At 40.2% G+C, this 27,375-nt stretch overlaps 1 protein-coding gene across 1 annotated transcript; it reads left to right on the top strand.

The window, feature by feature from the left end:
* Window positions 1–10,463: 10,463 nt before the first annotated feature.
* LOC106828268 (sulfotransferase 2A1-like) lies at window positions 10,464–26,920 on the top strand. The gene is made up of 6 exons (XM_044760042.2): window positions 10,464–10,710; window positions 11,904–12,112; window positions 14,040–14,166; window positions 22,115–22,209; window positions 23,632–23,812; window positions 26,497–26,920. Exons 1-6 carry the CDS (start codon window positions 10,575–10,577, stop codon window positions 26,607–26,609), a joined length of 861 nt encoding a protein of 286 aa, XP_044615977.1. The 5' UTR covers window positions 10,464–10,574; the 3' UTR covers window positions 26,610–26,920.
* The last annotated feature ends 455 nt before the right edge of the window (window positions 26,921–27,375 follow it).

Here is a 27,375-nt window from a genome sequence, read left to right as displayed (position 1 = left end):
TATTAGAATTTAAAAAATGGAGCCAGGTCCCTAGATACAAAATTAATATATGAACTGAACTCTTTATATAGCATAGACAAATTTTAAAACAAAATCAGAATACCATCTAAAATATCAAGCAATAATAAAGGTGAGGTACTAGACAGAAGCCTACAGAAAGATGTACAGAAGACTTCCGTGGTTCAATAGTAACACTTCCTAGAGAGCCTTGTAAACAGACAAATGAATGAATAAGTAAGTAGTAGACTTACATTGGAAAGCTCAGTGTTGTAAAGATATCAATTAATCCCAAACCACTTATGGATTTAATGAGATCCCAATTAAATTGCTAATGAGGCAGCCCCTTTAGAAAGCTCTCAGGCAGCTTCCACCAAAGCAAAACACACACCACGAGCAGCAATTCCACTGCTAGACCTCGCATCGCACAGAAATGCCCACATGTCCTAATAATGGGGTGGGGACACTCACAGCACCCTGACACGTGATGGCTGCACAGTGAACAGCGAACGCCCCTCTGCAAGTTGGATAAATGGAGGTGTATCCATGCTGCAGAGGAGTAGACAGCTGTGAAGACCAACCCGCCCTCGCTTCCCATGCCCCCGTGGGGGCCTGTGCAGGATGGTGACAACCTAGTCCCTTTCGAGCCCTGGGGCTTCTGCAGGACTTTTCAGGGACAGAATCCTCCATAAATTATGGAACCGCTCAGTGTCCAAGTTGTTCTCACCGTCAAAGTCATCTCTCTCTTGGGACCCGGTCATGGAGCATGGGAACGGTCCTTGAAGGGGTCTTGGAGTGAGAGGAGCATTATGAAATCAAGGATTACAACACGGTCTGAAGACAAGTCTGAGGGATAGCGCTCAGGAGGCTGAGCAGGGCCGAGGGCTAGAGCAGCTGAGACCATGACCTGGGCACCCTGCACAAGGTCACCAAGCCTGGCCAGGGCTGCACGCCACTGGGTCCTGCTGCTGGGAACATTTCTACAGCACTAGTGTAACCATGGGACCAGTTTCAACTGACCCCATCTTATCAACAGAATGCTGTTTTCCAGGAGCAGTGAGCCAAAAAGCTGCAAGTCATGTGGCCAGAGCATGCCCAGAGAGAAAATCGTGACCTGAAATAGCACCTGGAACCAAAGCGTCTCCCCCTACAGAACCAAAGGGCAGGAACACGACTAGCACTGGAAAGCCAGACTCTCATCAGAAATGAGGGTCCATCGCGTGGGAAGATCCAGGTAAAGCCCTTTCCACACATGACCATAAATGTTCAAAGACCCCCAATCAGAACCTGCCCCACCAGCATTTCTGCACACCAGCCTCTTCTCCCTAACATCTCAAATTTGACCCCAAGCCTGAATCAGGCAGACGGATTTGACGGCCTTGCCTCTTGTCTCCTTGCCTGTTGACCTCACAATCAAGCCTTTTCTTTTCTTAAATCCCAGTGCCATAATTGCTGGCGTTTGGGGTGCATCAGGTAGCATGCCCTTGCTTGGCAACACGGGGCTGAGTAGGGGTGCTCAGAGAGTGCAGGGCCCACAGGGGCAGGGGCAGGGGCTAGGGCTCCAGAGCTCATGAGCACAGCATGTGCTCCCCAGCATGGCCACCGGAGCAGTCATTGCAGACTAGAGCCTTTCCCAAGGTTCTTCAACCACACCTCCCCAGGAGGAAACAGGGAGGAAGACACACAGGGGACAGGGAGGAGGGGTGCAGTCTCAACACTGTTGCTTTGTAATCTGGGTTTTAGGTACTTCATTAGATGGTCTTAATGTGAGCTGACTGAAGCCCACAGGGACATGACACAATCCTAGATGTTTCTCTAAGTTCTCCTCCAGTAAAGAGTCTATATATTTGGTAGGCACCTCCCTTTTGTTTGTTGCATGAACATGTGAAGCCACGACCCTTAGTCCTTCACTGGGAAATAGAAGGGTGGGGCCAATGAAATGACGAAGAGTGTTCTGGATTTTCTGAGTGGGGGATACGAGAATTCTCTTAGCCAAGTCCCTAAAACTTGAAAGGACTTAATAAATTCTCAGAATGTTAATGATTAAATGGCAAATGAGAACTGGATCCTGTAGTCCACTTATCGTTTAGTATGAATTCAACCCAACCTCTGTGGGAATTTAAAGTTTAAGAGAGGGAGCCGGCTCCATGGCCGAGTGGTTAAGTTCGCACGCTCCGCTGTGGCGGCCCAGGGTTCGGATTCTGGGCGCAGACATGGCACCACTCGTCAGGTCACGTTGAGGCGGTGTCCCACATCCCACAACTAGAAGGACCTGCAACTAAGATATACAACTGTGTCCGGGGGGGTGGGGGGCGGGGGTTGGGGAGAAAAAGCAGAAAAAAAAAAGATTGGCAACAGTTGTTAGCCCAGGTGCCAATCTTTAAATATAAAATAAAATAAAATAAAAAAGTTTAAGAGAGATTATTCTGTGTATATTTCCCAAGAACAAAGATATTTCCTATATAACCACAGGAAAATTATAGAAATCAGGAAATTTAGCATGAATTTAATATTATTATCTAAGCCAAATTGTATATTCAACTGTGGCCAATAGTCCTAACAATATAACGACAGCATTTTTGTGGTTCAGGATCCACTCCAGGATTTAGTACACATGCTCCTTTAATCGGGAACTTAGCCTCAACTTTTCTTTCTGTTCAGAAGAATTTCACAATTTGAAGAGTATCAGCCCATTATTTTGTAGAATATCCTTCCATTGGAGCTTATACAATGTGCACTCAGGAATACAAAGGACCAAGAGTGAAGAGTTGGTGTCAGGATGGTGGTGTAGGCGGACTCTGAACTCACCTCCTCCCACGAACACAACCAAGCTACAACTAGTCTTGGAACAATTACCCCTGAGAGAGAACTGAAAACTGGATGAAAAGAACACCTGCAATAAGGGACATTCCTGACTGAGGTGGAAGAGGCAGAAATTTATACTGGAGAGAGAAAAGCCACCTTCATGAGCTGCTTCCCTTCATGGCCTGGAAGAAGCAACACTAAGGTATGCAGACATTCCTGGAGGAGCGGGGGAGCTGAGCAGGACAACGTTACCACTATAGGCATCCTTTAGACTCAGCACAATTGAGAGGAGTGTCATAATATCCGGCTTTGCTGGCTATTAAATACAATAGGGAATAAACCCAGAAAAGCTATTGCACATTAGCAGAAAAAGCCCAGCTCCTAAAGGGGTCACACACAAAATCACCCATTTCAGAAAGCAACCTAAAATGACCAGAAAGAAAGGTGAACAGTCCTTTGGTGAAAAGAGACTCACTTGATAGGCTATGGGTGCATCTTGGTGAGAGGTGAGACCTCACCAGGGACTGAGACATTGGCGGCAGCCGTTATTGTGGCCTAATACAGGTGTACTGACGCAGATGTTGGCAGACACCGTTGGAGTTCTTCCCTGGCCTGTTAGCCCAGGGACAACCCTGCCCAGTAGAGCACTGATTTAATCCAGCTCAGCCAGTGTAGGCAGCCTGCCCTAGGTACTAGCCCCACCCAACAGCAAGCCCTCGGGCAGCTTGTCAGCCTGCACAGACTGGGTACCTGGATCCTCTGCAGGGAGGCAGTGGGTCTGCCTTTGTGGGGCAGGGCATGCATGAGAGGTGGGTGAAGTGGGTGTGGCACTGGTGGAGTGGGTGGGGGCCTCTGCAGCAGGGTGAGTGGGTGTGCTCCAGGGGATTGGGACATGTGCATGGGCCACGACTGTGTTAGTGGTGTATATGGATCTGTGGGCTGTGGGGCTTATCAGAGACAGAAGACTAGCTACATCCCACCCCACCTTCCAAAGCCTGAGACAACTGGGTGTTCCCATGCATGGGGCCAGCCCCACTCAGCTGCAATCCTGAGAGACATGAAAACAGCTTTGCAGGCTGTGGGTTTACAGCAGTTATAAGCTGCTGAACCCAGCAACCAGTCATGCTGGGGGCCTACTCGCTTAACAGAGAAACTGCAACAGGAATGTGCTACTAGACCTTGCAGAAACTGTGCTGGGGCGTCCCATGCCCAATAAGTGACTGACGGGTCCACAGCAGGCACACACAGCTGAGCTCCACAACCAGCCCCTCAGGGGGACAGCCCACACTCCCAGGGCACCTGCAGCAAGATCAAACTTGACACAACAGAAGAACACATGTAGCCCACACAGGGGTCTCTCCTGGAACATTTGGAACTAGTGACAAGAGGAAGTACACTGCAGGGCCTCAAAAGACATCTCTTACATAAGGCCAATTCTCCAAGACCAGAAGACGTAGCTGACCCACCTAATACATAGATAGAAGAACAGAGAAAGAGGCAAAACAAGGAGATAAAGGAAGACATTCCAAGCAAGGGAACAGGACAAAACTGCAGAACAAGAACTAAATGAAACAAAAATTTAAAATCTACCTAATAAAGAATTCAAACAAAAAGTCATAATGATGCTCTCTGATCTTGGGATAAGACTGGATGAACACACTGAGAACATCAATGAAAGATTGGAAAATATACAAAAGAATCAATCACAAATGAAGAATACAACACTGAAAAGGAAAAATTCACTCAAGGGACTCAACAGCAGAGTAGCGGATACAGAAGAATGGATCGGTGAGCTGGACAAAAGACTAGAGAAAATCACCCAAGCTGAACAGATAAAGGAAAAAAGAACTAAAAAGAATGAGAATCGTCTAAGGAAACTCTGGGACAACATCAAGTCCACTAACATTTGTAATATAGGTGTCCCAGAAGGAGAAGAGAGAGACAAAGGGGAAGAGAACCTATTTGAAGAAATAATAACTGAAAACTTTCCTAACCTAAAGAAGGAAACAGACATCCAAGTACAGGAAGCACAGAGAAGACCAAATAAGACAAACCCAAAGAGGCCCACACCATGACACCTTATAATTAAAACGTCTAAAATTAAAGATAAAAAGAGAATCCTAAAAGCTACAAGTGAAAGGCAACATGTGACATACAAAGGAAACACCATAAGGCTATCAGCTGACTTCTGAGCAAAACTTTACAGGCTGGAGAGAACGGCATGAAATATTTAAAGTGCCAAAAGGAAAAAACTTGCAGCTAAGAATGCTCTACCTGGAAAGGTTATCACTTAGAATGGAAGGAGAGATAAAGCCCAGACAAGCAAAAATGAAAGGAATTGATCACCAAGAAACCAGTTTTAGAAGAAATGCTAAAGGGAATTATTAAGTGGGAAAGAGAAGACCACAAATAGGAATAAGAAAATTATCAAAAAAAGAGGCAAGAAAATCACTTGCAAAGGCAAAAATACAGTAAAGATAGCATATCAACCACTTATGAAGATAAGATGGAGGTCAAAAGAAAAAGTGTTAACATTACCTATTTCAATGATAAGACAATAAGGGATACATACATGCAAAATAAGAGGTTTGATATGATCTCAAAAACATAAAGTGTGGGAGGAGGGGAGCAAAGAGTAGAGCATTTAGACAGAGGTCAAACTAAAGGGACCATCGACTCAATACAGATTGCTATATGCCTAGATTATTATATATGAACCTCACGGTAATAACAAACCAGAAACCTACAATAAATACACAAGTAATTAAGAGAAAGGAACCCAAACATCATACTAAAAGAAGCCATCAAACCACAAGGGAAGACAGCAAGAGAAGAAGAAAGGAACAGAGAAGAACTACTAAAACTCCCAGAAAAAAATAACAAAGTGGCAATAAGTACATCCTTATCAATAGCTACTTTAAATGTCATTGGACTAAAGGCTCCAATCAAAAGACATACGGTGGCCGATTGGATAAACAAACAAGACTCATATATATGCTGCATATACTTCACACTTCAGAACTAAGGACACTCAGAAACTGACAGTAAAGGGATGGGAAAAGGTACTCCAAGCAATTGGCAAAGAATAGAAAGCTGGGCTAGCAATATTTACATCAGGCAAAATAGACTTTAAAACAAAAATTGTAACAAGACACAAAGAAGGACACTACATAATGAGAAAGGGAACAATCCAACAACAGGATATAACACTTGTAAATATCTATGCACCCAACATAGGAGCCTCTAAATATAGAAGCAATTGTTAACAGACATAAAAGGAGAAATAGAAAGTAACACAATAATAGTAGGGGATTTAACACTCCACTCACACCAATGGATAGATCATCCAAACAGAAGATCAATAAGGAAACACTGGCCTTAAATGATGCAATAGACCAGATGGATTTGGTAGATGTACATACAACATTCCATCCAAAACCACAGAATACACATTCTTTTCAAATGCACATGGAAAATTCTCCAAGGCCGATCACATATTAGGCCACAAAACAACTCTCAATAAAGTTTAGGAAGATTGAAATAATAACAAGAATCTTTTCAGACCACGAAGGTGTGAAACTAGAAGTCAACTACAGGAAGAAAATCAGAAAACCACAAATATGTGAAGATTAAACAGAATGCTACTGAACAACAATTGGATCAATGAACAAATCAAGGAGAAAGCAAAAGATACCTGGAGACAAAAGAAAATGAAAGTACGACATGCCAAAATCTATGGGATTCAGCAAAAGTGGTCTGAGGCAAGTGTATACTAACTCAGGCCTAACTCAACAAACAAGAAAAATCCCAAACAAATGGTCTAACAGTGCAGCTAAAGGAACTGAAGAGAAGAACAAACAAAGCCCAAAATCAGTAGAAGGATGGAAAATCAGAGCAGAAACCAATGAAATAGAGACTAAAACAACAATAGAAAAAATACAAGAAAGCAAGAGCTGGTTCTTTGCAAAGATAAACAAAATTGACAAACCTTTAGCTACACTCACCAAGAAAAAAAGAGAAAAGGCTCAAGTAAATAAAATCAGAAATGAAAGAGGAGAAATTCCAGTGGACATCTCAGAAATACAAAACATTATAAGAGAATGCTATGAGAAGCTGTACGCCAACAAATTGGATAATCTAGAAGAAATGGATAAAGTCTTAGACTCATACAACCTTCTAAAACTAAGTCAAGAAGAAATAGAGAATTTGAATGGGCCAATCGTCAGTAAGGAAATCGAAACAGTGATCAAAAACCTCCCAAAAAATAAAAGTCCAGGACCTGACGCCTTCCCTGGTGAATTCTAACAAAGATTCAAAGAGTTAATACCTATCCTTCTCAAACTTTTCCAAAAAATTGAAGAGGGGAGGCAGCTTCCTCACTCAGCCTATTAGGCCAAAAGTACCCTGATACCAAAACCAGACACGGACATCACAAAAAAAGAAAAGAAAATTACAGGCCAATATCACTGAGGAACATCAACGCAAAAATCCTCAACAAAATACTAGCAAATCAAACAACAATACATTAAGATCATACAGCATGCACAAGTGGGATTTATTCCAGGGATGCAGGGATGGTTCAACATCTGCAAATCTATCAACGGGATACACCACATTAACAAAATGAAGAATAAAAATCACATGATCATTTCAACAGATGCACAGAAAGCATCTGACAAAATACAGCATCCGTTTATGATAAAAACTCTAAATAAAATGGGTATAGAACGAAAATACCTCAAAATAAAAAAGGTCGTATATGACAAACCCACAGCTAATATCATTCTCAATGGAGAAAAATTGAAAGCTATCCCTCTAAGAACAGGAACCAGACAAGGATGCCCACTTTCACCACTCTTATTTAACATAGTATTCAAAGTCTTAGCCAGAGTAATCAGGCAAGAAAAAGAAAGAAAAGGGATCCAAATTGGAAAGGAAGAAGTGAAACTGTCACTATTTGCCGATGACATCATTTTATATATAGAAAACCCTAAAGAAGCCACCAAAAGACTTTTACAAATAATAAATGAATACAGGCAAGTTGCAGGATACAAAATCAACATACAAAATTCAGTTGTGTTTCTATACACTAACAACGAAGTACCATAGAGAGAAATTAAGAATATAATCCCGTTTACAATTGGAACTAAAAGATAAAATACCTAGGAATAAACTTAACCAAAGAGGTGAAAGATCTGCATGCTGAAAACTATAAAACATTACTGAAAGAAACTGAGGAATACACAAAGAAATGGAAAGATATTCCATGCTTTTGGATTAGAAGAATTAACATAGTCAAAATATCCATACTTCCTAAAGCAATCTACAGATTCAATGCAATCTTTATCAAAGTTCCAACAACATTTTTCAAAGAAATAGAACAACGAATCCTAAAATTTATATGGAGCAGCCAAAGACCTGGAATAGCCAAAGGAATCCTGAGAAAAAACAACAAAGCTGGAGGTATCACACTCCCTGATTTCAAAATATACTACACAGTTGCAGTAACCAAAACAGCATGACACTGACACAAAAACAGACACACAGATCGATGGAACAGAATCGAGAGCCCAGAAATAAACCACATATCTACAGACAGCTAGTCTTTGAAAAGAGAGCCAAGAACATACAACGGAGAAAGGAAAGTCTCTTCAATAAGTGGTGTTGGGAAAACTGGACAGCCACATGCAAAAGAATGAAAGTAGACCATTGTCTTACACCATACACAAAAATTAACCCAAAGTGGATTAAAGATTTGCATGTAAGAACTAAAACCATAAAAATCCTAGAAGAAAATATAGGCGGTACATTCTTTGACATCGGTCTTAGCAGCATATTTTCAAGTACCATGTCTGACAGGGCAAGGGAAACAATAGAAAAAATAAAGAAATGGGACTACATCAAATTAAAACGCTTATGCACAGCAAAGGAAACCATCAACAAGACGAAAAGTCAACCTAACAATTGAGAGAAGATGTTTACAAACCATATATCTGACAAGAGGTTAATATCCAAAATATACAAAGAACTCATACATCTAAACAACAAGAAAATGAACAACCCAATTAAAAAATTGGCAAAAGATCTGAACAGACATTTCTCCAAAGAAGATATGTAGATGGCCAACAGGCACATGAAAAGATATGTAACATCATTAACAATCAGGGAAACGCAAATCAAAACTACAATGATCTTGGCCAATGGGAGTGAGATATCAGCTCACTCCTGTCCGAATGCCTACAACTAACAAGACAGGAAACAATAAGTGTTGGAGAGGATGTGGAGAGAAGGGAACCGTCATACACTGCTGGTGGGAGTGCAAACTGGTGCAGCCACTATGGAAAACAGTGTGGAGATACCGTAAAATGTAATAGAACTACCATATGATCCAGCTATTCCACTGCTGGGTATTTTTCCAAAGAACATGAAAACATAAATGGGTAGAGATACCTGCACCCCTATGTTCATCACAGCATTATTCACAATAGCCAACACTTGGAAGCAACCTAGGTGCCCAGCCAGGGACGAATGGATAAAGAAGATGTGATATAGATACACAATAGAATATTACTCAGCCATGAGAAACAATGAAATCTGGTCATTTGTGACAACAGAGATAGACCTCGAGGGTATTATGCTAGTGAACTAAGTCAGAGGGAGAAAGTCAAATACTGTATGATCTTACTCACAAGTAGAAGATAACAACAACAACAAACACATGGAAACAAACATTGGTTTGGTGGTTACCAGAGAAGTGGGGAGGGAGGAAGGCAAAAGGGGTGACAGGGTACATGTGTGTGGTGATGGATTGTAATGAGTCTTTGGGTGGTGAACATGATTTAATCTACACTAAATCGAATTATATCATGGTATACACCTGAAATTTATATGATGTTATAAACCAATGTTACTGCAATAAAAGTAAAAAGAATGTAATAAAATAAAAAGAACAAGAATTCACGTTTTAAATATGCCACGTAGAAAGGGGGGACAGTAAACGTACAGGAGAGGAATATGACAAAAGTTCCCTCAGCCACGTGATCAAGGTCAACATCAACAGTGATAGTCACGTGGACTGCAAGTACCCCTGAAATGTTGTGCTGAAAATGGTGTTTTATCTCCATGATCTTCCTCCTCAAAACCCATAAGCCCAGTCTAATCATGAAAAAAACCCCATCAAACCCCAAAAGAGAGACTTCACCGAAATACCTGACCAGTGCTCCTCGAAACTGTTGTCATCAAAAACAAAGAAAGTCTGAGAAACTGTCACAGCCAAGAGGAGCCTGAGGAGACATGATGACGCAGTGTGACGTGGCCTCTGGATGGGATCTTGGAACAAAGAAAGGACAGTAGGGAAAAATGAAGGAAATCCTGATAAATATGGACTATGGGAACTCTCTCTACTGTCTTTGCAATTTCTCTAAAATTCTAAAACTGTTCTAAAAACTAAAGCTTATGAAAAATATACTTTAAATTTGCCCACATTTCTACATGCTTGGGCTTGTTATTGAATTCCTGGTGCCCTTTCACGAATTCAAACTCAGGTTACGCCAGAATGTTCTTGGAATAACTTCATGGTTGCTCAATACGATCGACCTTGGGACTCTCTATCAAGATCCACTTTTCTTTATCAGCAGGCACCTCCTCAATAAACTGGGAGAGATTAAGAATTGTTTCAGCTTTAGTATAAAAGCTGATCTCCCAAAGCTGCCACAACCTCCAACAGTGGCTACAGCTGAAACTCAAGCCCCTGGAACAAAGAGCTCATCACAATGTCAGACGGGTATATGTGGTTTGAAGGGGTACCTTTCCCTACGGCAGGTTTCACACCTGAAGTCCTGAGAGAAGCACGGGAGAGTTTTGCGTTTAAGGATGAAGATGTCTTACTACTGACTTACCCCAAATCAGGTAAGGAAGCTGGGTCGGATGCTGCGACAGGGTTTGGCCATGTGCCTCATTCACTCAGTAGACCAGTGGAGTGATTTTCGTATGTCAGACAATGAGTGATGCTCTGGGGGAATAGAGCTGGGCCCTGACGCCATTTACATTCAGACAAAAGGCTTCCTCCAGGCAGTTACACAGTAAGATGAGTGTCCAGAAGGGTAATCTCAGGTATCAGGGGAACCAACAGGAGAGACTCCTAAGGCAAAGTCTGGTGTTTGTACGGAGGAGTGGAGGAGGATGACAAGTGAAGAAATAGGAAAAAAAAATGTAATTATGAGATAATAGATACGTTAATTAGCTTGCTTGTAGTCATCATTTCACAATGTATACACAGTTTTTCTTTGCGAGTTATACCTCAATAAAACTGGGAACGGACGAATAAAGCAACTGTCACCGCCAAAAAAAAGTAGAAGAAAAAGCGTCTAAATTGAGATGAAACAATGAATGTGAAACTATTTAGTGAAAAGAGGTATTTTCAGGTAAAGATATCAGCATGGACAATGGTCAGGAAGTGGAAAAGAGCTTGGAAAATTCAAGGGGCTGAAAGGATGTGGATCATATTTATATGAGGGGAGATGGGGTGAGGGACTGAAAATGGGGCAAGCACTGAGGCTGAAGTCTTTGAAAGTGTCCTGGTGGTGAAAAGTCAAGGGCAGTGGGAGTAGGTTAAAAGGATTTAAGCAAATAGCCAAAATTTAGAAGCAACCCAAACACCATTGACAGATGAATGGATAAACAACATGAAGTATATACACATAACGGAATATTTTTCAGCCTTAAAAATGAAGTCCTGACACACGCTACAATGTGGTGAACTGTGAGGACATTGTGATGAGTGAAATAGGCAAGGCACAGAAGGACAAATATGGCATGATTTCACTTCAGTGAGGTGTCCAGAGAAATCAGCTTATCAAATTAGAAAGTAGAATGGTGGTAGCCAAGGACTAGAGGGAGGGGAAACTGGAGAGCTGTTGCTGAGTGGGGACAGAGGTTCAGTTTTGCAAGATGGTTGCACAACCACGTGAATTTACTTCACACTGCTGAACTGCGTACTTGAAAACGGTTAAGATGGTGCACTTTATGTTGTGTATGTTTTATCTCAAGTTTTAAAAAGTCAGATTAAAATGAGTGACCATCATTTTTCCTTCTTTATCCAGGAACAAACTGGTTGATTGAAATTGTCTGCCTGATTTACTCCAAGGGGGATCCCAAGTGGATCCAATCTGTGCCCATTTGGGAACGCTCACCCTGGGTAGAAACTGAGTATGGGTATAATTCACTAAAGGATAAGGAAGGCCCCCGCCTCATCAGCTCCCACCTCCCCATCCAGCTCATGCCCAAGTCTCTCTTCAATTCCAAGGCCAAGGTCAGTGTTCAATGGTCAAGATAAGTTTGATGAATGCTTTCCAAACTCTAATGTGCCTGGGAATCCCCTGGAGATCCGGTTGAAAGGCAGCCTCATCCAGTAGATCTGGGATGGGCCTGAGATCTTGCAGTGGGTGTTCCAGGGTCCATACTTGAGTACAAGGGTATAGACCCCTCCGCAGGTTATACCACCCAGATTTAAACCAGAGGCAAAGTGAAATGATAATGCCAGAATCTTAGAAAACCACGTTTTACACCCAACCAGAATTTATAACTGTGTTGTATCCATGATAACCCCACTCTGTGGCTCTAAAAATGATTAGCCAATCTTCATTAAGTAAATGCCTTCCACCACTTGGGTAGAAGCACCAGACATCGAGTTGCCCAGGTGGGAAGCAGCCCATTCATAAATCAATGCCTAAATCCAGGGAGATTGTTCTGGCACCGTGTCTGGTTTTTCTAACCACTATGTCTCCCCATATACAACTAACTATTGAGCTCGGCAGCCACACGAACCTCTCATGGTGCTGACAGATGGTGCCCAGGAGGGACTATGGACATCCAGGAGCTAGCACATCTCAGACTGTTTTTAGAAACAGACATTCCTGGAAGCTGCTCATTGGTTTGTGATTTTTTTTTTAAGTTTTATGCCTAAATTAGATTGTGAAGCTTAGAATAATAGTCTCCTTTCTTGCAAATTTCCCAATGCGTTGCAGCACAGTGAAGTTTGTTTTTTAATCCATCACTTCCCAAGCTTGTTTATAATACACTCATTTATCTGTGTCGTATTGGTGTTTGTTAAATCCCTGCGTGGGGAAACTGAGGCCTAGAGAGAGCTGGGGCCAAGAATAATGTCACTAAGAAAGTTGGTGAAGAATCCAGAGTGTAAGTCAGATGTTCAAATGTCATGTGCTCTTGCATGTGTGTGTCCATGTCCGTGCACTAATTGTAAGTGTTAGCTTGTTGATCTTTACATGTGTACACAACTGGGTTAACTCCTTGCAGGACATTTGTTCCTGTCAAAAATGTGCATAAAATATTTGGTCCATAAGACATTTAGTCCATGCCCAAAGGTGCTTGCCATTTATTCCTGTCCGAGACATCCATGAGCATATTTGGTCTATGCCCAATTCTTTTGGGCATAGACCAAATATCAAGGACCTTTGGGTGTGGGTACCCAAAGTCTCCATGGACATTTTGAACAGGAACAGATATGACCAAATATCAAGCACTTTGTTGTGGACCCCATGTCTTATGTACACTTTGCATGGGACCAAATATCTGCTAAGCAGGTAACTACCTTCCAGATCCAGATTTAGAACATTTCCACTCCCCCAGAAAATTCCCTCATGCGCCTCTCCAGTCAATGCCCACCCGCAGAAGTGACCGCTCACCTGACTTCTAACTCTATAGGTGAGTTTTGCTAGTTCTTGTATTTCATAAAAATAGACTTATACCATAAGAAGGCCTGCTGTGTATCTATGAATGTAGCTCAGTTTATTCATCCGTCTCCTGTGTATCTATGAATGTAGCTCAGTTTATTCATCCATCTCCTGTGTATCTATGAATGTAGCTCAGTTTATTAATCCGTGCCCTAGGAGTGATCTCACAATCATACTCCAGAAATATAATAGCACTCACCTTTTAAAACCTTCAGTTGCTTCCCATTCTGAGTAGACTATGATATCCAACACAGAAACGACAATGCTTTCCTCTTCCGCTGCTATATTCTTAGCATTACTCCAGTGACTGGTTCACAGGAAATTAAAAATCTACAGTTGGTTAATGAATGCAATAACCAACTTGTTAAAGGAATGCATTGATACTTAGGGATTTTCTAAGAATTGATTTTTCTCCATTTTTGTGAAGATCAAGAAGGATGGGAAATGGCTGTATTAATTTTTTGTTATTCCGTTTTTCTCTTTCAGGTGATTTATCTCACCAGAAATCCCAGAGATGTTCTCATGTCTGGTTATTTTTTCTTTGGGGCTTCAACTTTTTCTAAGAAACCACAGTCAATGGAGGAATATTTTGGATGGTTCATCAAAGGAAATGGTGAGTGAATGTAAAATATGGAAGCTGGGGCATTGTCAGAGGCCTTTAACAGACCTCATTTTACACCCGATCTGAGATCTCTACACCTCAGCATCATAGGGCTATAAGGCTGCATCACCATTGGATCCCAAGTTTTCAAATTCCACACTCTCTCCTGCACAGCAGCAAAACCCCAGCCCGTCTTTCAGCTTGCCCTGTCATCAACCATCCTAGCCATCTTCTCAGTCTCCAGGGCCTGTCTAATGCTAACAGGGAGGACTCATATTCTTCTCTTCTCTCCCAATTTGTGACTTTCTGGGTTTTTGTTTTGTTTTGTTTTTGAGGAAGATAAGCCCTGAGCTAACAACCAGCACTAATCTTCCTCTTTTTGCTCAGGAGGATTGGCCCTGAGCTAACACCTGTACCCATCTTCCTCTATTTTATATGTGGGACACTTGCCACAGCGTGGCTTAATAAGCGGTGAGTAGGTCCTCGCCCAGGACCCAAACCGGCAAACCCTGGGGCACCAAAGTGGAGCACATGAACTTAACTGCTGTGGCACTGGGCTGGCCCCTGTGATGTTCTGGAACACAGCTTTTCATTGGCTTCCTGGCCAACACAATGCTGACTTTACACCACATTTTAGATGCATGTGTCTAAAACTCCCTTAACCCCGTTGTCCTATCTGTCTCAAAAATGTATGCACTGGGGTCGGCCCAATGGCCTAGTAGTTAAGTTCTGCAAAATATGATTTAGCAGCCCGAGTTCGGTTCCAGGCATGGAATTACACCACTCATTGACAGCTATGCTGCAGTGCTGACCACATACAAAATAGAGGAAGGTTGGCACAGATGATAGCTCAGGGCAAAACAAAAAAAGATGTGCATGCATTACTCTAGGATCTCTATACTTTTAATTATGCAGAACTTCTAGACATTCTCGGATGCTTCAAATTTTGCAGTTTTTCTGTAAACTACATGATGAGTGTCTTATCATAGCTGTGATATAGCTCCTTAGCTTGAGCTGTGTTTCTCTAACAGCCCGTAGACCTCTTCGCTGGAGAGAGCAATGGAGACCTCCAGTTCAGTGTCTTCAGAACTGAACACATTTCCCCCATATCTCAAACTGTTCCCACTGCAGGTTGATCTTAGGAAAGAAATAAAACCACCCATCACTCAACATCAGTATGATTCTGACATCTCACGAGGGTCATCTGTTTTCCATCCCACTCCCCCATGCCCCTCACCACTTTCTTTTATCCAAGTCCCACAACCTTGATTATTTCCTCCTTTGGGTCTCTGCTGAAATGTCTCTGTATTTGTGGCAGTCTTCCTTTTCAATACTATACATCAGAGCATCCTCCCCGTCTCTATTATCTTCTCTCTTTTTGTTCTTAGCATTCATCATCAATGAGTATGTATTCTATTTAGTTTTTTTGCATGCGTCTCCCAACTAAAATGTAAGCTTTTGGAGTTGTTCATTCTTGGCATCAGGTTCTAGAGCGGTGCTCGCCACGTAATAGCAGCTAATACACCTTTGCTAAATAAAGAATATTTATTTGCCACCCCTTCCATTGGTGCTGTATTAATCAGAGCCACTGTTACTTTTCACCTGGATTCATGTAACAGACTCGTTGTTGGTGTCCACACCTCATGCTCTTTGACCCTTTGGGCTATGTTGCAATCATCTCTTAGACATTGAACGATTCACATTTCCCGAATTGTTTGCCCGCAGCATAAAGTCCAACTGGCAGTGCAAAGACCGGCAGTTGTAGCTCTCATTGAGCTGATCCTGGCTGAACTCTTCAGTCCTCTGCCCTACTTTCCTTTGGTTTACTCTTTCAGAAAAAAGAGCAAGAATGAAATCCTGTGGTGCAAGCCCGTACATGAAGAAAACAACTCCCTCATCAATGTTACATTAGATCCTGCCATTTGGTGCATAGAGTAGTCTGAATTGTGCTTCCACTGTCACCAGGAATCCAGGAAAGTCCAAGCAATATTGGTGGGTGATGAAGATATATCCTGTAAACCTCACCACTGCCTCAATATCTTGCTTTCTGTCCCTTAACACTCACACAGAGGCCTCATCTTATCCAGTCAAGAACCACCAACACTGAAATCTTTTTTGTTATCAACTAATATCTATATCCTGACTTTTCTGCCACCCTGTAGAAGGCCAGTCCAAACCCTTTCCCCATACCAATGAAGAAAGCCTGGGAATTTAAGTCCCAGGAAATATTGTCCTCAGACCCAAGCAACAGGAGACCCTGCTCAGGACCCGGAATCTTAGAGCCGAGCTCTGGATCATACACGTTAACCAAGCGTTAGGGGGTCCCCTGCTCTGGACACATTGCCTTCCCAGCAAGGTAAAGTCTATAGGATTCCTAGAGCTTGCAACCCTTTCATCACCCATGCTCTGGGAACCTTGAACCCTAGAATTTCCTATGCAAAAGCCCCCACGCGTGTTCTCATTGCCTGTGTGGTCCTCTCCTCTGGGTCCTATCTGTCAAAGCATCATGAGTACTTCTAGATTAGGCTTAGCCAAGGGGACAATCAAAATGAACGAACCACAATTGCTGTTTGCAAGCATCGCCGACGCCATTAGTTCTTGGTCAATTCTTCCCCTAACACTTTGGATGTCCAAAGTTAGAAATTAAATGAGGAATTTCAGCTTTAAGTCTGTTCAGAATAATGCTTCTCTGGCACACATGTGCGTGACTTTCTTTCTGGTTTATACACCTGAGTGCAGAACTGCTAAGGCATAGCAAATATGAATTTTCAATTTAAAAAAATAATATCAAACTATTTTCCAGAGTGGTTGTGTCAACTTATACTCCAAGAAAGAGCCTATGAGTGTTCCTGTGACTCCGTATCCTCAGTGACTCTTGTTATTGTCGTTATTTTTGTGATTGTCATTATTTTTGTGATTGCCATTATAGGAATTTTACAGAATAATTAGTGGAGAATTGGTATATTTTACTTTGTTTATCTCTTCATTTATAGACATTGTTTATCCCTTCTTTTATCTAAAGGTCTTTGAATGACTTACTGGTTTCTTATAATATTTTTCTTTAAGGAGCTTGGAACTCTTTTTGAGATGTATTTCATTTCTTCTACATTAATGACATCTTAAAATTACATTTTCCAGTTGTTTGTGCCTGATTTGGGGATGAAACTGATTTTGCACATTGATTCAGTATTTGCCAATCTGAATGTAGGTTCTCTTTGAGTTTCCATGAAGTATAAATATAACCTTTAAGTAATTACCATTATCCTCATTTCTAATACACATGTGTTGTCTTTGTTTTTTCCTCTCTCATCTCATTGGCCAGGGCTCTGGGACAATGCTGAATAGAAGCGATGATAGGGGTAATATCTACCTTGTTCTTAATTTTAAAGACAATTATTTTAAAATGTTATATTTTGGGGCCGGCCTGGTGGCATAGTGGTTAACTTCACACACTCCACTTTGGCAGCCGGGTATTCAAAGGTTCAGATCCCAGGCACGGACCTACACACTGCCCATCAAGCCATGCTGGGGCAGCGTCCTGCATACAAAATAAAGGAAGATTGGCACAGATGTTAGCCCAGTGAGAATCTTCCCTAAGCAGAAAGAGGAAGATTGGTAATACATGTTAGCTCAGGGCCAATCTTCCTCATCAAAAAATAAACAAATAAAATGTCATATTTTAACTCCATTGAGAAATAATTGAGAAATATAACTGTATATATTTAAAAGTGGTTATTTGATATACCTATGTATTGTGTAATGATTATCAAGAATAAGATAATTAACACATCCATCACCTCACATAGTTAAATTTTTGTGTTTTTGTGTGGTGAGACTGCTTAAATTTACTCTCAGCAACTTACAAGGACATAATACCAAGTTAACTATAGTTACCATACTACACATGGAACCATCAGAAATTCTTCTTCTTATAACTGAAAATTGGTAGCCTTGCACCTTTCTCTCTCCATTTCCGTCTCCCCACACCTCCTGGCAACCACCATTCTATACTCTGTTTCTAGAAAATCTTCTTTTTTTGTATTATGCATATAAGTGATACTATATAGTATTTGTCTTTCTGTCTGACTTATTTCACGTAGCATCATGCCCCCCAGGTTCATCCATGTTGTCACAAATCATTTTTATTTTTATTATTTTTATTATTTATTTTTATATCTGAATAATATTCCTATACATATATATGTCATATTGCTGCATATGTCATATACCAATAATATTCCTATACATACATATGTCATAATCATGATCCATTCATCCATCGCAGTACATTTAATTTGTTTCCATATGTAAATTATTGGAAATAATGCTGAAATGAACATAGATGTGCAGATGTATCTTGAAGATACTGATTTCAGTCCCTCAGATATATACCCAGGAGTGGGATTGCAGGATCAATGGTAGTTCCATTTTCATACTTTTGAGGAACCGTCATACTGTTTTCCTAATGGTTGTACCAACTTACACTCCCACCACCAGGGTATAAAGGATTCTCATTTCTCCACATCCTCAACAATGTTTATTTGTTGTCTTTTTGATAACAGCCATCTTAACAAGTGTGCTGTGAAATCTCATTGTGGCTTTGATTGGCCTTTCCTTGATAATTGGTGACATTCAGCACCTTTTTCTATACCTACAAGCCATTTGTGTGTCTTCTTTGGAAGAACATCTACTCAGGTCCTTGCCCTTTTTTTAATTGGACTATTTGACTTTGCTATTGAGTTGTATGTGTTCTTTAAATTTGGGAGATTAACTTCTTATCAGATGTATGGTTTGCAACTATTTTTACCATTCTGTAGGTTGTCTTTTCAAATTACTGATGGTTTCCATTGCTGTGCAGAAGCTTTTTAGTGTAACGTAGTCCCACTTGTTTATTTTTCCTTTTGTTGCCTGTGCTTTTGGTGTCTTATCCAAGAAATCATTATCAAGCCAATGTCAAGGGTCTTTTCCTTATGTTTTCTTCTAGGAGTTTTATGGTTTCGGGTCTTACATTTCAGTCTTTGATCAATGACAAGTTAATTTTTGTGAGTGGTGTAAAGTAGGGGTCCAGTTTCATTCTTTTCCATGTGGATATCCAGTTTTCCCAACAACATTTATTGAAGAAACTATTCTTTCCCCATTGTGTGTTCTGGGTGCCCTTGTCAAAAATTGGTTGACTATATATGTGTGGGTTTACTTCTGGACTCTTTATTCTGTTCTGCTGGTCTATGTGCCTGTTTTGATTCTAGCACCATGCTGTTTTGATTACTATAGCTTTGTAATAATGCTTCAAATCAGGGAGTGTGATGCCACCAGCTTCGTTCTTCTTTCTCGAGGTTGCTTGGTCTATTTGGGATCTTTGGTGATTTCATACAAATTTTAGGAAATTTTCTACTTCTGAAAAGATACCATTACAATTTTGATAAGAATTGAATTGAATCTGTAGATTACTTTGGATACAATGAACATTTTCACAATATTAACACTTTCAACCCAAGAACACAGGCTATCTTTCCATTAATGTGTCTTCTCGATTTCCTTCACCAATGTCTTACAGTTTTCAGTATGTAAGTTTTTCACCTCCTTGGTTAAATTTATTCCAAAGTATTTTATTCCTTTTGATGTTATTGTAAATGAGATTGTTTTCTTAATTTCTCTTTCATATGTTTCATTGTTAGTAAATAGAAACACAACTGTTTTCTGTAAGTTGATTTTGTTATTAGAACTTTAGTAAATTCAATTATTAGTTCTACCAGGTTTTGGAGAGAGTCTTTAGGATTTTTTGTAGATAAGATCATGTCAGTTGAAAATAAAGTTAATTTTGCTTCTTTCTTTCTGATTTGGATTTTTTCTTTCCTAATTGCTGTGACTGGGATGTCTAGAACTCTATTAGATAGAAATGGTGAGAGGGGACATCCTTGCATTTTTCCTGATCCTAGAGGAAATTCTTTTAAATTTTCACCATTGAGTATAGTATTAGCTACGGGCTTCTCCTATATGACCTTTATCATGATGAGCAACGTTCCTTTTATACCTGATTTATTGAGAGTTTTTAGTCATGAGAATGTTGAATTTTGTCAAATGCTTTTTCTGTATCTACTGCAATTCTCATAGGATTTTAATCCTTCGTTCTGTTAATGTGGTGTATCACATTAATGATTAGCATATATTAAAACATCCTTGCATCCCGTAGTGTCTGATCATATTAATGTGCTCTTAAATTCAGCTTGCTGATATTTTGATGAGGATTTTTGCATCTATATTCATCCAGAATATTGGTCTGCTGCCTTCTTTTCTTATAGTGTCCTTATCTGGCTTTGGAAACAGGGTAAAGTTGGCCTGCTAAAATGAGTTTGGGAGTGTTCTACCCTCTCCAATTTTATCAAAGTTTAAGGGAATTGGTTTTAATTCTTTTCAACATATTTCCTAGAATTTACAAGGAAACCATCTGGTCCTGGGCTTTTCTTTGTTGGGAGATTTTTGATTTCTGATTCAATCTCATTACCTGTTATTGCGCTATTCAGATTTTCTATTCCTTCGTGATTCAGTCTTGCTGGTTGAATGTTTCTAGGAATTTATCCATTTCTTCCAGGTTATGCAAATTGTTAGCATATAATTGTTCACAGTAGTCTTTTGTGATCCTTTGTGTTTCTGTGGCAACAGATGCAATGACTCTCCTTTCATCTTTTATTAATGTGAGACTGTTCTGTTTTTTTATTAGTCTAGATAAAGGTTACTCAATTTTATCTTTTTAAAAAACAAGCCCTTAATTTTGTTCATCTGTTCCATTGCTTCTTGTCTCCATTTCGTTCTTTTTTCTTGCTGTGATCTTTGTTATTTCCTTCCTTCTGCTAGCTTTGAGCTTGGTATGTTCTTCTCATTCTTGTTCCTGAGGTGTGAAGTTAAATTTTTATCTGAGATCTTTTTTCCTTAATGTACATGTTTATAGCTATCGGATTTCCTCTTAAAACTACTGTTGCTGCAACCCATAAGTTTTCATATGTTGTGCTTCCATTTTTCTCTGTTGCGTGGTATTTTTTTATTTCTGTTTTAATTTCCTCCTTGACTCATTGGCTGTTCTTTTCTCCTGGATTCACTTTATTTACTCATAAAGTATAACTTACACTAGCTTTCTCATAGAAAAAGTGGTAAATCCTCTCAGCATTTTGTCTGAAAATGTCTTTCTTTTATGCTCATTCTTGAAAGATAGTATAACTAAGTAGAACTCTCAGTTCATAATTAACTTCCTGCAGGACATGAGAGTTGAGACAGGCTCAGGTATGGGAGACAGACACTAAAAATTTTGAACTGGTTAGTATACTGGGGATAGAGTGAGAAGACTTGTCTCACTAGAATATAATGTAAAATATAGAGGAAACAAATTTTCAAGGAAACATGCCTGAGAATTTCCTGAATTGATGCAATCTCAGTTTAAAGAACCACACCTAACCTCACAAAGAATTATTACAAGTTAATCTTTGCCTCGTTTCTAGGAAAGTTGTAGTAGCAAATAGTAGATAAAACCTGAAACCAGAAGAAAGACAGATGATATCCAAAGAAACAATAATTACAATAGCAACGTGAAGGGAAGAAGACAGAAAAATATCTTTAAGGGCTCTGGAAAAGACCCATTAAACAAAAATTCTAAACACTGAACAGATTAGTGGCAGGAAGAACACTATTCCTAAGGCCACATGGCTCTCCAGACAGGATCTTCTTAGAGACCCTTGAAAACTGGTACACAGCCTGCTCCAAAGGAACAAGGCTCGTTACAGGGTAAATGCATGATGTTGTATAATATTTAACCATCTTTACTCTCATTCATTCAGCAAATAGGTAGGATGGACCTAAACGTGCCAGATATTGTGCTGTTAACTGTGCCCAAAAGAGTGAACATAATAGATGTACCCTTGTTTTCATCAAGTTTGTAAATACCCCCTCTTTCTACCTCCCCAATATGCAGTGCCATATGGATCCTGGTTTGACCACACTCATGGCTGGATGTCCATGAGAGGGAAGGAGAACTTCCTGATACTGAGTTATGAAGAGCTGAAACGGGTAACTGTGGTCCTTATGATTAGCACACAACCTCTCACCACCATCTTCACTCCTCTAACTTCCCTCCATTCCTCTGTGTCTCTATTCCACCTTCTCAGTCAAAGTTGAGCCTTGTGAAGGGTCATTAGGAGTGAGAAAAGCTCCCTGTCTTCATTGCCCTGCTTCTGGTTGACACTGCCCAAGCTCAATGCTCTCCTTCTCCATATGTTCTGCTTTGTTTCATCTTACAACATTTAAAGGAGCTTTTTCACAAATACAATGGCTTTTGCTCACACTGGCAATGGTTCTAAGGTTTCGAGGGGTAGGATACAAGATGCTGCTGATAACCTAGTGGTGGGAGGGCACTGAAGAAGAAGACGGGTTTAGTGAAAAAGGTGTCATTACAGAGATGTCTCCAACTTCCTGACACCCCAGATTGACTGATAGAAGAAAACTAAGTCATGAAATCAGTCTGTGTAGTTATTCTGACAGGTCAAGTACTAGACTGAACAGTAACGGGCAGGAGAAGCGGTCAGATGATGCTCGAAACCAGGAAGGGGGATTAAACCATTGGAAGAAGAACTTTACCTATTAATGCTGTCCCAGAGAAAAGAAAAGATAATGTAAACACATGCTATTGCTTCTGAGAAAGAATTAGTTTCCATCCTCTGGCTACTCTGTCCAATCCTCTGTGACCTCCACATGAATTTCATTTTCACCAAGAAGGCTTCTGTAACAAGTTTAACTCCCTCTGGTGCATTACACTCCAGTAGTTATGCTTTCAAGCCACAAAATTAACCTGTATTGGAGGAATTTCTACAGTTGTGTGTCTTCTGCTTAGATCATTAAGAGGGTGCATGGGATAAAGAAACATTTTCAAGCATTATATCTCCAAGAAGAAGGTCTATGACTCAAAGCAAAGTTTTTTGTTTATAAGACATTTTTTAATAATCTCCAAGGATCATGAGTCAAGTACTAATTACTGAGATGATATTGTGAACCTCTGTGTGTTATTCAAATGTTAGTTATATAAAATGGTAAGAATTGATGGCACAGCCAAGATTTGAAGTCAATCTCTTTGATCTTTGTCAAGTTCTCCCTCAATCTCTCCTCAATTAATCCTCATCATAATTGTCTAGAAGCCTTTCCACAAGTCTCTTCAGAAATCACCAGGCCTGTATTTAGTTTTAAGGTATCCTGAAGTCAACTATCCTGGGAAATCCATGTGGATCCTGCATCGTTCTACCCTTGGTGTTCCTTCCTCTTTACGTTTTCCCTTACTTCCTCCTAGTCACAACCAATCAATCGCTTCCTGCTTCTCACATTGTTCTTCTCTTCCTCCCTCCTCTCCTCCTTCTCGTCACACTGTTGTTTCCTCATTCTTACTTCTTTGTGCATGTTCTTTCTATTTCATTCCCTCTCTCTTGTTTTTACTTCTTCTAGGACACAAGAAGCGTTGTAGAGAAAATCCGCCAATTCCTGGGCAAGAAATTAGAACCAGAAGAACTGAACTCCGTCCTCAAGAATAGCTCCTTTCAGGTCATGAAAGAAAACAACATGTCCAATTTTTCCCTCCTGCGTGGTCAGTTTTTAGATGAGAAGAATGGAATACTACTGAGAAAAGGTAAAAGAAAATGCTCTGACTTCAAAATATATCAGAATACGTGGAGGACATACAGGTGATAACAGCAGAGCACTAACAGTTGGGAGTAAGGAATGTTTGAATTTATCAAGTCTAATTGCTCATCATCCAAAGAAGTTCTCAGGTGCCATTATCACAAAGTCTCTTTTCACAGCATCGTTGTGGGCTTCAGGCACTTAGGGGACGTTGACTAGGCTACCGTGGTCATCTGAGATATGAGAGGTCTTCAGATTCTCTCTCCTCAGAATTTGACATGGGGCATGTCCATTACACAAACACTGACCAGGCTAATTCACTACTCCTGCCAACTTGCCAGCTGGGATTGCCCTGGGAAATGAGGACAGGATTGGAGATGGTCATGTTGGTGTTACCCCACTGGTGATTTAGCACAGAGAACTATCCTGAACAAAGAAATACATGCAGAATGAGTCAACTGAGGAAAGGAGAGGCGAGACTTTTTTTTTACATGTCAGAATATCAGAATCTTTGAAGTATAGTTGTTAACACTAGAACAGTGAAGGTCTTAAGGATGACCTCAAGCTCTAATGGGCTTTGTCCAAACTTGACTCATTCAGCCATTATTAATACCTTGATGCTTCACAGAATGTTTTTAAAGATGTCTTCATATCCAAAATGTTACGGGCCGAATTGTGCCCCCCCAAAATCCATATGTGAAGCACTAACCTCTAGCAACTCAGAAGGTGAGTATATTTGGGGACAGGGTCTTTACTGAAATAATTAAGTTAAAATGAGGTCATTAGAGTGGGCCACAATCCAATATGACTGAGGTCTTTAAAAGAAGAGGAAATTTGGACATGGACACATGCAGAGGAATGAGGATGTGAAGACATAAAGGAGGACAGCCATTTATAAGCCGAGGAGAGAGGCCTGGAACAGCTCTCTCCTTTGCAGCCTCAGAAGGAACCAACTCTGTCAAAACCTTGACCTCTGACTTCTGGCCTCCAGAACTGTGAGAAAATGCATTTCTGTTGTTAAGCTGCCCAGTGTGTGATGCCTGGTTAGCAGCCCCGGAAAACGAACACACAAGAGTTTGGGGAGATTTCTAAGAGCCGAGGACTAAGGAGAGACATGAACAGAAAGCAACATCAAAAAGTTTTCCAGGATTTCCAAAATGAGCAGGATTTGGAACTTGAGGCCCCTTCATAGAAACATGAGATTCTCTCATCTGGACTGATATTTAATAGGGGGCCGCCATATTGAATTTATAGGGATTCTGGTGCCTCAAGAGCTCTTTCTAACTTGTCAATGTGAGAGGAGTATAATGGATACATGAGCCTAAGAAATCAATAATAATAAAAATTGTCCTAATAATGAAGATAATGATGAGCATGAGAGTAACAGTGGATGTTTCTAGGGCACCAATTATTTATTGGTCATTCTGTTATATCACTTCTATGCATATAAGTTAAGAATATGTAATTTACCTTTTTATGTATTAATTTATATACAGTATATTATTCTCATATATTTATTTAATGTATTAATTTTGTAATATATTAATATAATACATAAGTAGTAATGTGTATGACATAGAAATACTAATATAATTATATCGTTAATAGTATGGCTTCTGGTGATAAAATCTTTGGCTTCAAATCCACATCCATCACTTTCTGACTGTGTAACTCTCCAAATCCTTTTTTCCCTCCTCAGTAAAATGGAGATAATAATAGCACATTCCTCATGCTTTTAGTCATCTTTTCAACAAATGTTTGGTACAAACTATGTGTCTGTGACTCTCTGAAACACTCAGTCTTTGGCAATTTAAAAAGAAAAGCGTGTGACTTTCTAAAAGTTACATATATTGGAGATGCTTGCCACACACACGCACAGGAAATACATAGAGCAAATCATATGTGATAAGTGTTATGAAACAAAATACAGCAAGGAAGGGGATTTACAGTTTTAAACTGGGTGGTGGGAGAGAACCTCACTGGAAGTTGCGTTGGAATAAAGACGTCAAAGAAGCAAACCAGGAAGACATGGATGTGTCTGAGAGAACAGCCTTCCAGGAAGAAAAGGCTGGAAATGCACACAGCCTGAGGGGGCGGAATGTGTGAGGCAGAATCAGAAGTGAGTAGAGTGAGCAAGTGGATGGTCATAGGAGATGACAGTCAGACAATGACAGGGACCAAATCACCTGAAGCCATGAGCCCTTTCACTGAGTGAAACCAGAAGTCCTTGGAGAACCCGAGCAGGAAGGGACATGATCCGGCTTAGGTTCTCAAGGAATCAAGATGGCGGCCATGCTGAGATTAACTTATAAAGGAGAAAGATCAAAAACAGAGAGACTAGTCATAGATCTAACACAATAATCCATGTGAGACATGATGTTGGCTTGGGCCAAGGTGGTAGAAATGGAGGTGGTGAGAAGTGGCCAGATCCAGGATGTATCAGAGGATATGGCCACAGTTTTGCTGATGAATTGTATACAGGATTTGTTGGGAGAGAGGAGAACATAGAAAATTGTTTCCAGGCCAGTGGAAGTGTCATGGGTATGATTTCCAGGCAGTATAAAGGCCCACCATTGAGCCATCAGTCATTCTGCTCTATTGGCTACAATTTCCGTGTCAACTGGAGGAGATGTGTTGGGGACCTGCGACTTACACCCAGATCTGATCTGAGTCTCTATTTCATGTTTGTAGGCATTACTGGGGACTGGAAAAATCACTTCACGGTGGCCCAAGCTGAAGTCTTTGATAGAATATTCCAGGAGAAGATGGCAGATCTTCCTCGAGAGTTGTTCCCATGGGAATAGTGTTCAAAAACTTCTACATCTTACAGCAATCTTAATATTTGTTTCCTGTCCTTGTATATGTGTATGAATGGAGATAATTGCATAAAACCTGAATTTCATCCTGGAGCCTTGAATTGTCAAATCCTTGCATCTTTGAGGACTTGATTGTTAAGAATTACTAAGGTACCCTTGATTCACTTTGTGGCATACCAGCTTTTAAAAAATGTTTCTAACATTTCAAACCTACAGAATGATACAGAAATAATATATTACCCAAAATTGTGTCAAAATTTTTTAATAAAATTAAGAAGTTAAGGCTCCTTTTCTTTCAATTGCTTGTACCTCCACAATTTATTAATATTCTGACCCTAATATATATGATTCCCAAACTAGAATTACTCTCTTGTTATGTGGTGTTTGACCATAAATAATATATGGTACTTATGGAGGCTTTTAAAACTTAGATAAGTGGCTTACTGTATAATGCATTCATCAACTTAAATTTTCACTCAGTATTTTCTATTTGACTTTCATTCATGTTGATTATATAATTGGTTCAGTATTTCTTATCGAGACTTATAACATAATTTAGTGATCAATTCTCCTGTGGATGAACTTGGATTTCTCTCCACCAGTTTTTCCCTATTTAAATCACTGCCTTGGCCTAACATATGATCGATCCTGGGGAATATCCCAGGTACACTTGGGAAGAATGTGTATTCTGCTGCTTTTGGATGCAATATTCTGTCAATATCTGTTAAGTCCATCTGGTCTAATAGATAGTGTA

Source organism: Equus asinus, chromosome 26 (genome assembly GCF_041296235.1).
Source record: "Equus asinus isolate D_3611 breed Donkey chromosome 26, EquAss-T2T_v2, whole genome shotgun sequence".
Lineage (NCBI taxonomy): Eukaryota > Metazoa > Chordata > Mammalia > Perissodactyla > Equidae > Equus > Equus asinus.
This window is presented reverse-complemented; position numbering and strand designations above follow the sequence as displayed.

Coding starts and splice junctions, on each gene's coding strand:
- LOC106828268 (XM_044760042.2), top strand. CDS start 10,575: ATGTCAGACGGGTATATGTGGTTTGAAGGGGTACCTTTCCCTACGGCA. Junction 10,711..11,903: donor ACTGACTTACCCCAAATCAG/GTAAGGAAGCTG, acceptor TTCTTTATCCAG/GAACAAACTGGTTGATTGAA. Junction 23,813..26,496: donor TGGAATACTACTGAGAAAAG/GTAAAAGAAAAT, acceptor TCATGTTTGTAG/GCATTACTGGGGACTGGAAA.